At 43.2% G+C, this 13,729-nt stretch overlaps 1 protein-coding gene across 1 annotated transcript; it reads left to right on the top strand.

Annotated features, from left to right (window-relative positions):
- The first annotated feature begins 1,763 nt into the window (after positions 1–1,763).
- LOC109874067 (WD repeat-containing protein 5) lies at positions 1,764–13,675 on the top strand. The gene is made up of 14 exons (XM_020465821.2): positions 1,764–1,970; positions 2,686–2,770; positions 6,715–6,823; positions 7,267–7,340; positions 7,473–7,562; positions 8,806–8,895; positions 9,041–9,124; positions 9,281–9,336; positions 9,587–9,633; positions 9,738–9,813; positions 10,091–10,124; positions 11,446–11,520; positions 11,642–11,729; positions 11,885–13,675. The coding sequence occupies exons 2-14, from the start codon at positions 2,702–2,704 to the stop codon at positions 11,983–11,985; spliced, it is 993 nt and encodes a 330-aa protein (XP_020321410.1). The 5' UTR covers positions 1,764–1,970; positions 2,686–2,701; the 3' UTR covers positions 11,986–13,675.
- Positions 13,676–13,729: the final 54 nt, after the last annotated feature.

The following is a 13,729-nucleotide window of genomic DNA, read 5'->3' as shown; positions in this document are numbered from 1 at the left end:
ATAAAATAATTTGGAATATACTGACAACTGATACTTTTCTGATTACCCCCCCCCTCCCCCTTTGAAGTCGGCATTAATAGAGGGCATGGGCTGTATGCAATACAAACATTAAAACGTTATCTTTAGCTGGCAATGGATGACATTAATGGATGATTTTAACATTTATTATGGATATTTCACAACTCAGTTTAACTTTATATTGACCTGTAAACATTAAAGGAAAACCGAGGGATGAGTACCTGGGTTGAGTGCCCTATGTCTGCTGTGTTTTATAGAGCCTCCTCTCAGGGCTGGGCGTCTCAGGCTCTACACTGCTACCTGGCAGTGCCGGTCTTACCAGGAGACTTGGGTGAAGGTCAATGTCCACACAACAAACCTTGTAGCAGTGTCCTGTCCTCAAGCCAGGTATCAACTCTGTTGTTCTCTTTGTAGGCCCACAGCATGGTCCCCCTTGGAATAGGAATCTTTAAGGACACCCAAGCCTAATAACTCCCTGATCTGTCTGATTGTCTCATTCCTGTCTCTGCTCTATAGGGCTCTACCTGTGTCCACCTGACTGTCTCACCTGTGCACTTTTCCTAGCTGCCCTCCACTGGATTTCATTTTTTATTTTACCATTATTTAACTAGGCAAGTCAGTTAAGAACCAATTCTTATTTACAATGGCGGCCTACACCGGCCAAACCCAGATGATTCTGGGCCAATTGTATGCTGCCCTATGGGACTCCCAATCATGGCCGGTTGTGATACAGCCTGGATTTGAACCAGGGTGTCTGTAGTGACGCATCTACCACTGAGATGCAGTGTCTTAGACCGCTGCATCCTCTGGAGCCCTAAAATCTGGATCTGCACATAGTGATAATAACTATGTGGTTAAGTGTTTAATAAATAGTCATACTCAACTTAATCTTGATGTGTCTTGATCTGTGTAACTAGGTTAATCTCAGTCCAAAAGTTGCCAAACATAACTCCAATCAGAACCCTCAAAGCGTCCCTCCCCGCTTTCCGTATGCATTGTGTCAAAGATTATGGATATACTGACAAGATTACATGTCTCTCTGCCATAACAATGGGACTCGTTGTCCACAAAGCGTCACGGCGGGTTGTCTTGCTCCCGCCTATCCTTTCTTTGGATTGGTCGAGACATATCATTATTGTAAAACTTTTGAATATTCGATGAGGGTTGTTGACATCAACTGGCTCTATTCAATGGAGAAATATGCTATGCTACTAGCCTCATGTCCTGAATATATCCTATTCGAGACTCAAGACACTGATATCGGCTATTTATTGCCTTACCTCCGGTATCCTACCTCATTTGCACCCACTGTATATTTTTTTTCTACTGTATGTTTGTTAATTCCATGTGTAACTAACTCTCTGTGTTGTTGTTTGTGCTGCACTGCTTTGCTTTATCTTGGCCAGGTCGCAGTTGTAAATGAGAACTTGTTCTCAACTAGCCTACCTGGTTAAATAAAAAATAAAAACAAACATATATAAAGTGTTTTTTCTTATAGTTGACGGGATTTCACATGTCTTACTCATATCAGTACACTCATAACTTAAGCATTACGAAACTTCTATTCGATCAAATAAACCTCACGTAGAAAATAAGTCATACATGTTTTGTTGACCAAATGTGACACTCACTGACCTCCAAACAAAAACTCCTTGCTTGGTGGGCGAAACAACGAAAAAACGTCACCTGCTGGAGGGAGACCGATTTTCCGCGGAGTTGGGCTCTTCCCTTCTGCTCTTGAAGAATCACACATGCGCAATGGGCGTCTTCACTACCACATTCCTCGCTTGAACTCTGGCAAAACTAAAACGAACTGGCCCTTGATTTATTTTCCCTTGCTCAGTTAGGGAGAAAATATATTCAACCGCTAAATATATTCGTGCAGTTGATCAGATTTGTGTCTAAATTAAAATAGTTGGCCGAGCAATTACAGTTTAACATCGGGCCTTACCGTGAGTATCCCTGATTGTTTTGTTTGAATGGAGTAGCTAACGTTAGCTAGCAGAGTTTACATTGCATATGCAATAACGCACATTTACTAGCTAGGCAAATTAACTAGTTTATCTTTCGAAGGGTAGGATTCATACAATACCTGGATTAAAACTATTATCACCAACAAGACATACGAGTGTTCGCAAACAACATTAGCTAGCTAGCTAGAAAGACAGGCCCTGCGTCTGTCCATAGTGGGGCTATTGAACGTTAGCTTCCACAACTGCGGTTAATGTTAGGCTAGCTTGCTAACTCATGGTCATTTGTTTACTTGCAATGGCAGTTAGCTAGATCTATGCTAGCAAGCTGGCTAGCTACTATTTCACCATGCAAGCTATCTAACTACTAAGCTAAGCTACACGGTGCCAGCCATGACTGGATAGGAAGCTAGCTAGTTTATGTGGTGGTAATTTACATTACTAACATAACTGTACCTAGGTTTCAATATCATATCCAATATTGTAATCTTCATCTACAGGCTAACGTTAACCTAGCTGTCAGGGTAGCAACTTACATTGGTCTTGTGTTGGACCTATACAATTTCCTATCGTTGCATTTCACTTGACATTATCTTCATCTTAACATAATATATTAACATTGCTTTCTAATTGCATTCCTCATTCGTAGACTGGTTGTCCAGCGTGCTTTCACTAACTGTTCCCCCTGCTCCCTCAGCTCCATCAATATCGCCATGGCAACAGAGGAGAAGAAACCAGAAACGGAGGCCACTAAAACATCTGCATCTGCCAGCCAGAGCAAGGTATGGGTTCAAGCTAGACCTAATACGACTGATGTTTTCTATGGGTCCAAGTCCTCAAATCCTATCCTGATGTCTTCTAGTTGTATTCATAACATTGCTATATTAGCAAACATACATCTTTAGAAAACAAGTGATTAAGTGGCTAGCTAGCGTTAGCAACTTTTGGTCGTCAATGAGACCGAGAGCTAGCTAACCGGCTGATCTAACAATGTAACAAAAGTTTTATTTCGGATTAGAAAAATACTCCCAACAGGCTCTGCATTTCAGGAATCACAGTAGCAAGTACTCTTGGTGCACTGTTAAATTATTTAGCCATTTAAACATATTTTTTTTTTTTTTACTCAAGGTAGCCTTCACTGACTCATACGATTTAAACGTGAGCCTGTCCTAGGTGTTGTACTCAACAATAGTTGCTATCTATTGGAGCGCTGTGATTGGTTACCCAACATTATTGGGCGAGGCTTAGCGAAGAGTCAATTTGCCACATGGTGGAGCTATAACAAACGATTGAGAATGCAAACTTTGAAAGCTCAGATCCCTCACCTTGTTTGAAATAGACTCCTGAAATTCAGTACATTGGTCCCTCTCCTCACAAGGAACAAATTTGCCTCAATGGCCCATAAGGTCCGTCATGATGGATATTCCGCCATTTTGTGTTTATTTATTTATTAATAAACTGTCATTTAGAATTTTGAACTTAAAGCGCTACTAGCACCGAATGATCAATCTGCACAAAAGTTGATACATTGCGTCTATGGACCAAGGTCTCACCATATAGCCCCACAGTGGAAGTGTCATAATACCCATTAAATCTAGCGATCGAACAGGGAAATGGTTTTTCCACCATTCCTTTTTCCCCATAGGGGATTTTAAACACTTAAAATAAGGACTGTTTTGTGTAGGCTTACCCTGGCGTGTTTTGATAACCATATAAATCCCTCTCGGACAAGGTGACTTTCATCAATATATTTGTGTAACGGTTCTCTTGTGGTGAAGGAGTCGGACCAAAATGCAGCGTGTAGATTGCGATCCATGTTTATTAAACTGAAGCAAACCGAATCTAAATACAAACACTACAAAACAATAGATGTAACGAAAACCGAAACAGCCTAATACTGGTGCCAATAAACACAGAATCAGGACACTAAGGACAATCACCCACGACACACTCAAAGAATATGGCTGCCTAAATATGGTTCCCAATCAGAGACAACGATAAACACCTGCCTCTGATTGAGAACCACTTCAGACAGCCATAGACTTAACTAGAACACTCCACTAAGCTACAATCCCAATACATACACACCACATACAAAAACCCATGCCACACCCTGGCCTGACCAAATAAATGAAGAAAAACACAAAATACTTCGACCAGGGCGTGACAGAACCCCCCCCCCCCCCTAAGGTGCGGACTCCCGAACGCACCTCAAAACAATAGGGAGGGTCCGGGTGGGCGTCTGTCCATGGTGGCGGCTCCGGCGCGGGACGTGGACCCCACTCAATCAATGTCTTAGTCCCCTCTCCTCGCGTCCTTGGATAGTCCACCCTTGCCGCCGACCATGGCCTAGTAGTCCTCACCCAGAACCCCACTGGACTGAGGGGCAGCTCAGGACTGAGGGGCAGCTCAGGCAGGTTGATGGATCTACCAGATCCTGGCTGGCTGGTGATTTCGGCGGATCCTGGCTGACTGGCGGATCTGGCGGATCCTGGCGGTTCTGGCAGATCCCGGCTGACTGGCGGATCCTGAAGAGTCTGGCTGACTGGCGGATCCTGGCAGACTGAAAGATCTGGCTGCTCCACGCTGACTGGCGGCTCTGGCTGCCCCACGCTGACTGGCGGCTCTGGCTGCTCCATGCAGACTGGCAGCTCTGGCTGCTCCATGCAGACTGGCAGCTCCATGCAGACTGGCAGCTCCATGTAGACTGGCAGCTCCATGTAGACTGGCAGCTCCATGTAGACTGGCAGCTCTGGCTGCGCTGAACAGGCGGGAGACTCCAGCAGCGCTGTAGAGGAGGAAGGCTCTGGCTGCGCTGAACAGGCGGGAGACTCCGGCAGCGCAGGAGAGGCGAGGCGCACTGTAGGCCTGATGCATGGTGCTGGCACTGGTGGTACTAGACCGAGGACACGCACAGGAAGCCTGGTGCGGGGAGCTGCCACCGGAGGGCTGGTGTGTGGAGGTGGTACTGGATAGACCGGACCGTGCAGGCGCACTGGAGCTATTGAGCACCGAGCCTGCCCAACCTTACCTGGCTCGATGCCCACTCTAGCCCGGCCGATACGCGGAGCTGGAATATACCGCACCGGGCTATGCACCCGCACTGGGGACACCGTGCGCACCACTGCATAACACGGTGCCTGCCCGGTCTCTCTAGCCCCCCGGTAAGCACAGGGAGTTTGCGCAGGTCTCCTACCTGGCGTAGCCATGCTCCCTGTGAGCCCCCCCCCAATACATTTTTGGGGCTGACTCTCGGGCTTCCATCCACTTCGCCGTGCTGCCTCCTCATACCTGCGCCTATCAGCTTTCACCGCCTCCAGTTCTTCTTTGGGGCGGCGATATTCTCCAGGCTGAGCCCAGGGTCCTTTACCGTCCAGTTCATCCTCCCATGTCCATTTATCCAGGTGGTGCAGCCTCTCCCACTGCAGCTGCTGCTGCTCCTGCTGCTGCTGCCTCTGTTGCCTCTCCTGTGGCTCCTGCCTGTTGACACGCTGCTTGGTCCTTTTGTGGTGGGTGATTCTGTAATGGTTCTCTTGTGGTGAAGGAGAGTCGGACCAAAATGCAGCGTGTAGATTGCGATCCATGTTTATTCAACTGAAGCAAACCGAATCTAAATACAAAACAATAAACGTAACAAAAAACCGAAACAGCCTAATACTGGTGCCAATAAACACAGAACAAGGACACTAAGGACAATCACCCACGACACACTCAAAGAATATGGCTGCCTAAATATGGTTCCCAATCAGAGACAACGATAAACACCTGCCTCTGATTGAGAACCACTTCAGACAGCCATAGACTTAACTAGAACACCCCACTAAGCTACAATCCCAATACATACACACCACATACAAAAACCCATGCCACACCCTGGCCTGACCAAATAAATGAAGATAAACACAAAATACTTCGACCAGGGCGTGACAATTTGGCCCTGTTTACTCTGAATCGAAAATGCTAATTAAAATCAAAGTAGACATCATGCAAAACTACAAATCCCTGCAAGCTCCTGCATGTCATCTCTAGCTGACACCTTTGCTAACAGGTATTGTCAATTTAAAACTATTCATTACTACATTTGGCTAACATATGATAGTTAATCCGAAGATTCTTACCTTTGCCTTGATTTGGCAGTTTCGTCCAGATCATGGCATTTATAGTTCTTTATGATATCCACATTAACAGCTAATTAGCATTTCATTTTTGAGGAGTAAATACAGGCGAATATATTGATAAAGTCACCTTGTCCGAGAGAGATTTACACAGTTATGAAAACGTCATGCCAGGGTAATCCTACACGAAACACAGCCCATATTTTAATTGTATATAACATTTCCAATGGGGAAAAATGTATGGTGTTAAAACAATTGAAAGCATTTCGCTCTTTGACCGCTTGGTTTTATGGGTATTATGACTCATACAGTGGTACTCTATGCAGTGGGGCCAAAGCTTGAACCCTGGCATTGCTGCTTGCAGCTATATTTTACATTGGAGATGTACAGATAGGCTACTACCCCATTGGTTCGTTGTGGCCTGTGTTGATTAACAGCCTGATACTTGAAAATATATAATAGCCAAATATATATGTTGTCCTGTGTCTCTGCTATTTTCATTGTGTCAAAACCTTTTTTTAAATGAAAATTGCCTTAAATGCATCCACAGATATTAACGGAATTGCTTTCCGGTTCCAATGTGGTTTTGTTTGTTTTCTTCCCATATTTAGTCAGCACCAGTCAAGCCTAACTACACCCTGAAATTCACATTAGCCGGCCACACAAAAGCAGTTTCGTCTGTCAAGTTCAGTCCCAGTGGAGAGTGGCTTGCCAGTTCATGTAAGTTTATGATGAGTGCTTTAGGTGGTCTTACAACAGTAGGTCTACTGAATATTACTATTAGGCCTGATAGGTGCATGCACAAGTTGTGACAATAAAATGTCATTAAAGATGCGATCCATAGCAGTGAAACTGCCACGTCCGTTTGCAATATTAAAACAAAGACGTTACTTCAAACACCGAACATCATTGCACATTATTGTAAGCGTGACAGAACAGCAGAGAATGTACTACGATGCATTTTTTACTACCAGGCTGTATTCACATTTACTCAAAACAATAACAAATGCACCTGGGGCAGCCAGTGGTGCTATTTCTCCAGTCGCAGATCTCTGCTTTAAATACAATGTCTTTTCAATGTAAATGATCTGATAATCTTGCATGATAACAGTATATTTCAGTTGAAAAGGCTAAAGTACCCAGCCTTGAAATATGTTTTACAGCTGCTGACAAACTGATCAAAATTTGGGGAGCTTACGATGGAAAGTTTGAGAAAACAATATCGGGACACAAACTTGTGAGTTCAAGTTTCCATTATACTATTTGTAGTGATTATGTACAGTGCCTTGAAAGTATTCTCTATTTTTTTCACTGCTGTGAGTGCTTTTAGTGTGACTAACCAAGTTGATCTTTCACTTCTCATCTGCAGGGTATCTCGGATGTCGCCTGGTCCTCAGATTCCAACCTACTTGTTTCAGCATCTGATGACAAGACTCTAAAGATCTGGGACGTCAGCTCGGTAAGAGAGGCAGGATGGGTAGTTTTTTTTCTCCGAAATATAGTACTAGAAGTATTTCACTTTGTCCCACAATGGAAAATTGGTTTGCGGCAGTTTAACACTAGAAGCGCAGAGAGCGTTATTTTGGTGTCGTATTTATTTACATTTGTAATATCTCTTTTTAAAGTAATCTCCCCGGAATGGAGCTTACCAAAAAGCGAGGTTCATGCCGGTCAGACGTTTTACATTTATATTACCTACTGGAAAGAGCATATTCTAAGGCAGGGGTCTCCAACCTTTTCTAGCATGGGAGCTCCTTTTACACTTTGAAACATGTTGCAAGCTGCTCAATTGTTTTCCTGGCTCTCAAATAGACACGTTTTCTGTATCATTTAAAAAAATGTTTTTCACTCTCAATTACAATTATTTATATAGAAACAATAGAAATGGGGTGTTCTGAGTCCATATCGATGCTTAAATCACATCAGAAGAACGTTTTTGATGTCTGGAAAAAAAATAGGAAATGAAGTGCGAGAGGATTGTGCTGGTCAAGTGATGTTTTTGCTGCTGCATATGTCATGACAGACCAAAAGCCCATCAGATTGATAAAAATGATATAATTATTCCAGGTAAGCCTACTTTTCTGTTAATTTTGCAGGTTTTCCTACTTACAAAGCATGTAGAGATCTGTCATTTTTATCAATCATAGGTACACTTCAACTGTGAGAGACGGAATCTAAAACAAAAATCCAGAAAATCACATTGTATGATATTTTTTTTTAACATGGGCATGGTTCATAGGGTTAGGGGGGGGGGGGGGGGGGTCGTCATGTCGCCCTCTCTCATATCTTTACCAAGCACAGGCAGGAACCAAGGATTATTTATGACACAAAGACGTGATTAACATTTTAAAAATGTACACCGCATACGGATTCATTTTTCACCCACGTCATGCCGTCAATAAAGGAGTAGTGTGAGACGTTCTACTTCCCCAGAGTCAGATGAACTCATGGATACCATTTGTATGTCTCTGCGTCCATTATGAAGGAAGTTAGAGGTGGTTTCGCGAGCCCATGCTATCTAGCGTTAGAATGACTGGAAGTCTCTCCCGGAACAGCTAGCATGTCATTGCTCTAACAGCTTCCTCTGCAAATACATCATAATCGCTGATTCGGGGCCCTCTATGCCGTGGATGCTCGATCGACCATAATGAGCTCATACCGTGAACATGTTTAATTTAAACCCAATCCTTTCCTTATTGCAGGGTAAATGCTTGAAGACGTTGAAAGGCCACAGCAACTATGTCTTCTGCTGCAACTTCAACCCCCAGTCTAATCTCATCGTGTCTGGATCGGTGAGTCCTACCTACTAATACACTAATGCAGAATTCCTGTTGTATATGTGTACATAGAAAATGTTATTGCTAACCATGATTTCCATCAAGGAGTTATGAATATTTGTTGCATAGTTGTGTGCTAACATGAATTGTTCTCTTCTAGTTTGACGAGAGCGTGCGGATATGGGATGTAAAAACTGGCAAATGCTTGAAGACCTTGCCGGCCCACTCCGACCCCGTCTCTGCTGTAAGTACTGCACCCATCTGTGCATGGGGACACCTTATATGAATCTTATAAACATTCAACTTCATATAATAGGTGTTCTGCTTATGAGCATGTAGTAGTTGATTATCACACCCTCTGGTAAGTGTGAATAGATCTCTGATCTATATTGCCGTACAGGTCCATTTCAACAGAGATGGCTCACTGATTGTGTCCAGCAGCTACGATGGTCTCTGGTGAGGGAAATGAACACTTTTTCTCCTGTTTTGTTGAATGTACTTGGCAAAGATATTGACTCACCAAATGCCTGTAAGAGTAACTTGATGACCTGAGAGAACATCTGAGTTTATATGATGGCCAATGTAACATAAATATGAGGAATGTTAATGAGGAGTATTATTTGAATGTATTAAATCATTATATCATTTGTGATATTGGTGGAGAAATGTATGAAACTGAAAATGTTTATCTCTTGTCTGTCCATAGCCGGATCTGGGACACCGCATCAGGACAATGTCTGAAAACACTAATTGGTAAGCTTCACCAGCCAGAATTGTCTCTTCTGTGTCATATAGGAAATATCACATTTTATAGTATTTTTCTGGGAGTAAATTCTTAATTTTTCTGTCTTGTGCAGATGATGACAACCCCCCCGTGTCATTTGTGAAGTTCTCACCAAACGGCAAATACATTCTGGCTGCCACATTGGACAAGTGAGTGTTAGACTGTAGAGCACTGTCACTTTCCCTGAAATGTAGTAGGCTGTGACATGTCCAGTACCACAGTCTTGTCATGCAGTATTGCACCAGTAGGGGGACCTATTACACTGTCCAGTACCACTAGACCAAGGAGTTTCATTTCAATGGGAAGGAACGCTCAAGCAAATCTATAAAGAAAGGCTTCTTCATCACTCATAGATGCAAATGAATTATTCACTATTGTTTATTTTGGGATTCTGTCTTCTAACAGTGGTTTGTTTTTGTTTTTCAGCACCCTGAAGCTTTGGGACTACAGCAAAGGAAAGGTAAGATACTTTAGTCCATGTAGTGTATGTGGACACCAGCTTGTCGAACTTCTCATCCCAAAATCATTGCCATTAATATGGAGTTGCCCCCCCCCCCCTTTTGCTGATATACCAGCCTCCACTCTTCTGGAAGTCTTTCTACTAGATGTTGGTACATTGCTGCGGGGACTTGCTTCCATTTAGCTACAGGCATTAGTGAGGTCGGGCACTGATGTTGGGCGACGAGGCCTGGCTCGCAGTCGAGGTTCAAATTTATCCCAACGTTGTTCGATGGAGTTGAGGTCTCTGTGCAGGCCAGTCAAGTTCCTCTGGACCTTGCTTTGTGCATGGAGGCATTGTCATGCTGAAACAGGAAAGGCCCTTCCCCAAACTGTTGTCACCTAGTTGGAAGCACAGAATTGTCTAGAATGTCATTGCTGTAGCGTTAAGATTTTCCTTCACTGGAACTAAGGGGCCTCGCCCGAACCATGAAAAAGAGCCCCAGAGCATTATGTATCTTCCACCAAACTTTACAGTTGGGTCTGCGTTGGGGCAGGTAGCGTTCTTCTGGCATCCGTCAAACCCAAATTTGTCCGTCGGACTGACAGATGGTGAAGCATGATTCATCACTCCAGAGAACGCGTTTCCACTGCTCCAGAGTCCAATGGCGGCGAGCTTTACACCACTCCAGCCGATGCTTGGCATTGCGTATGGTGATCTTAGGCTTGTGTGCGGCTGCTTGGCCATGGAAACCCATTTAATGAAGCTCCCGACGAACAGTTATTGTGCTGACATTGCTTCCAGAGGACGTTTGGATCTCTGCAGTTTGAAACTCTGTAGTGAGTGTTGCAACCGAGGACAGACAATATTTACGCCCTTCAGCACTCGGCGGTCCTGTTCTGTGAGCTTGTCTGGCCTACCAGTTCGCGGCTGAGCTGCTGTTGCTCCTAGATGTTTCCACTTCACAATAACAGTACTTACATTTGACCGGGGCAGCTCTAGCAGAGCAGAATTTTGCCGAACTGACTTGTTGAAAAGGTGCCATCCTATTACGGTGCCACTTTGAAAGTCACTGAGCTCTTCAGTAAGGCCATTCTACTGCCAATGTTGTTTATGGAGATTCCTTGGCTGTGTGCTCGATTTTATACACCTGTCAGCAACAGGTGTGGCTGAAATGGCTAAATCCACTCATTTGAAAAGTGGTCCACATCCTTTTGTGTATATATAGTGTATGTCAGATGTCTCACTCTTGTTGCAATTTGATCCAAACATAGGAATACTCTTGATTGAAATGTTTCAACTCTACATGTTCTTTTCAATACGTTTTCCCCTCTCATTCCAGTGCTTGAAAACATACACCGGCCACAAAAACGAGAAGTACTGCATATTTGCTAATTTCTCTGTCACAGGTGGAAAGGTAAACCCATCCCCTCTTGCATGCATATTTAGAAATAGATTTTCAAGAAGATGACTTGTATGCTTTTACCCATAGCTTCTACTGAAGTGTCCTTCTCTTCCTTATGCTCTGCATCCCACAGTGGATTGTCTCTGGCTCGGAGGACAACATGGTGTACATCTGGAACCTGCAGACCAAGGAGATCGTACAGAAACTACAGGGTCATACAGGTAGAGGAGAGTCATGGCAAGAGCTTGATGAAACGGATTACTTTTACTTTGTGGTGAAATACATGGTGGCAATCTCACTGTTTGAACACACTGTTACTCACAATATCTTTGTTTAATTCTGCTTTTCTCTTTTCCCTCCCATCCTCTGTGTCTAGATGTGGTGATTTCTACTGCCTGCCACCCCACAGAGAACATCATTGCGTCTGCGGCGCTAGAAAACGACAAAACTATCAAACTGTGGAGGAGCGACTGTTAAGCCTCTGCATCCTGGGCATGCTTATTTTATTTTCATTTGATTTTTTAAACTTTTCATTTGAGGAAAAGAGGACTTTCTGCTGAGAAATCTGGGCCCGAATGCTTTGAGGACTGAGCCTCAACTGGAAGAACAAAATGAATGCAAGTTCAGAACATCACCACAACCACATACCTTCCCTTCCTCCAGAACCAGAGCAAACCCCAACCAAACCACCACAACCCTCTACTTGGTCTTGCTTGTGCCCTTACATGCTCTACCATCTCTGCCTTACTGTTACTGTGAGCTGGAGGTTTGTGTTTCAATTGAAATACGAGAATCAACTTTTGTCCTTCATGAGGAAAGTAGTCATATGGTATCTCATGATTTAATCTCTGTAGGTGTCTTAGTATTGATACACGTTTTGATCTTATATTTTACCAATCAAGCCAGATTGCATTGGCCTCGAGTAAGTAATCCTATCCCCCATGTCAGGTGTTTTTTTCCCCTTCAGAGTAATGGACTGTTTCACTGGTGTCTGACATCTCACTTTGACCAACTGTAAGTCTCATTAGAATATAGTAGATTAGTAGCCAGGACCCGGATTGGTTTGTGCTGTCTTGCCAAACATGGAGTTGACATGATAGCACAGATGGCTCTAAAACCAGGCTGAAAGATAAGTGGTAACTGTCAAATTTCCAATATTGGTAAACATTCAGTACCAAGAGGCTTTGAAACAAAAAGTCTCATGCATGGCAGCACCTGAGATTGGTTTTATGTTCTATTTATTTTAAAGGAATCTGTTCAAAGTTCGAAAGGTGTTGAAGAGGGTTAAAAGGTTTTCTGTCCTCATCAGGGGGATTTCCATAACCATGTTGGGAGCATTTTCCTCAACCACTTCTCTACAAGTCACTCAACTGACAGTTTCTCTAGTTTGATATCGACACTATGCTCTGAAACAGCAAGCACTGCCTTGTTTCGAACTCACTTCTCCATTTTACAAGATGTATTCTGATTCTGTACATTAGTGTTGGGGCTCAACTGATGCTTTTTAGAATTCACATTGGATGTAAATGGGACCGTGACAAGTCAGTGAGATGGTTGGTGGGTTGTGAAGTATATCGACAAGAGCCTACATTGAAGGTGCACTTACCTGTACTGCCAGTGCATTTACTGGTTTCAAGTCAATCCTGCTATACTCAAGAAGGTAATAATTCAAAGTAATGTTTGTGAAGAAAGAAATGAAAGCTAAAGAGGCTGTTTTTCATTTGAATGATTATTTTAGAATATTTAATTTGGAGATGCTTCCAGTCCATTGTCGTTCAGTTGGTACTAACTCCGTGTCTGGCTGTCATTACATTTAACACAACTTGGTGGTGATTTCATAGCAGTGACCAAATACCTGTTTATTTTGTGCTCTTCATTCTGTACATACTGTATTACTACAACATATGTATTGTTTGTTAGACAAGTAATATTTTAGCTGTCTTTCTGTATCGTTCTCTTTGTCTTAACAGCTAGTAGTTCATTCCCCAAATGGTCATTTTTCCTGCTCTCCTGTTTTCTGGATTATCTTATCACTGCAGTGGTATCAAGGGCTGCATGAAATTCTGTATATGCGTTTAGTCAATCTGGATTTTGTGAATATGTATTTGCATTTGACAGCTATAACTTGTGACTTAATAAAGAGCATTTTTTTAAAAGATGTACAAAATGTGGTTGTCAGTGACACTTTCTCAACAAAGTCCCTGTAACCTTTTGACTGAGG

This window comes from Oncorhynchus kisutch, linkage group LG29, assembly GCF_002021735.2.
Source record: "Oncorhynchus kisutch isolate 150728-3 linkage group LG29, Okis_V2, whole genome shotgun sequence".
Taxonomy (NCBI): domain Eukaryota; kingdom Metazoa; phylum Chordata; class Actinopteri; order Salmoniformes; family Salmonidae; genus Oncorhynchus; species Oncorhynchus kisutch.
This window is presented reverse-complemented; position numbering and strand designations above follow the sequence as displayed.

Bases quoted from the DNA above. Each gene is read 5' to 3' on its own strand.
- LOC109874067 (XM_020465821.2), top strand. From the start codon at position 2,702: ATGGCAACAGAGGAGAAGAAACCAGAAACGGAGGCCACTAAAACATCT. The intron at 7,341-7,472 runs GTGAGTTCAAGT...TCTCATCTGCAG, and splicing joins CAATATCGGGACACAAACTT to GGTATCTCGGATGTCGCCTG. The intron at 7,563-8,805 runs GTAAGAGAGGCA...TCCTTATTGCAG, and splicing joins AGATCTGGGACGTCAGCTCG to GGTAAATGCTTGAAGACGTT.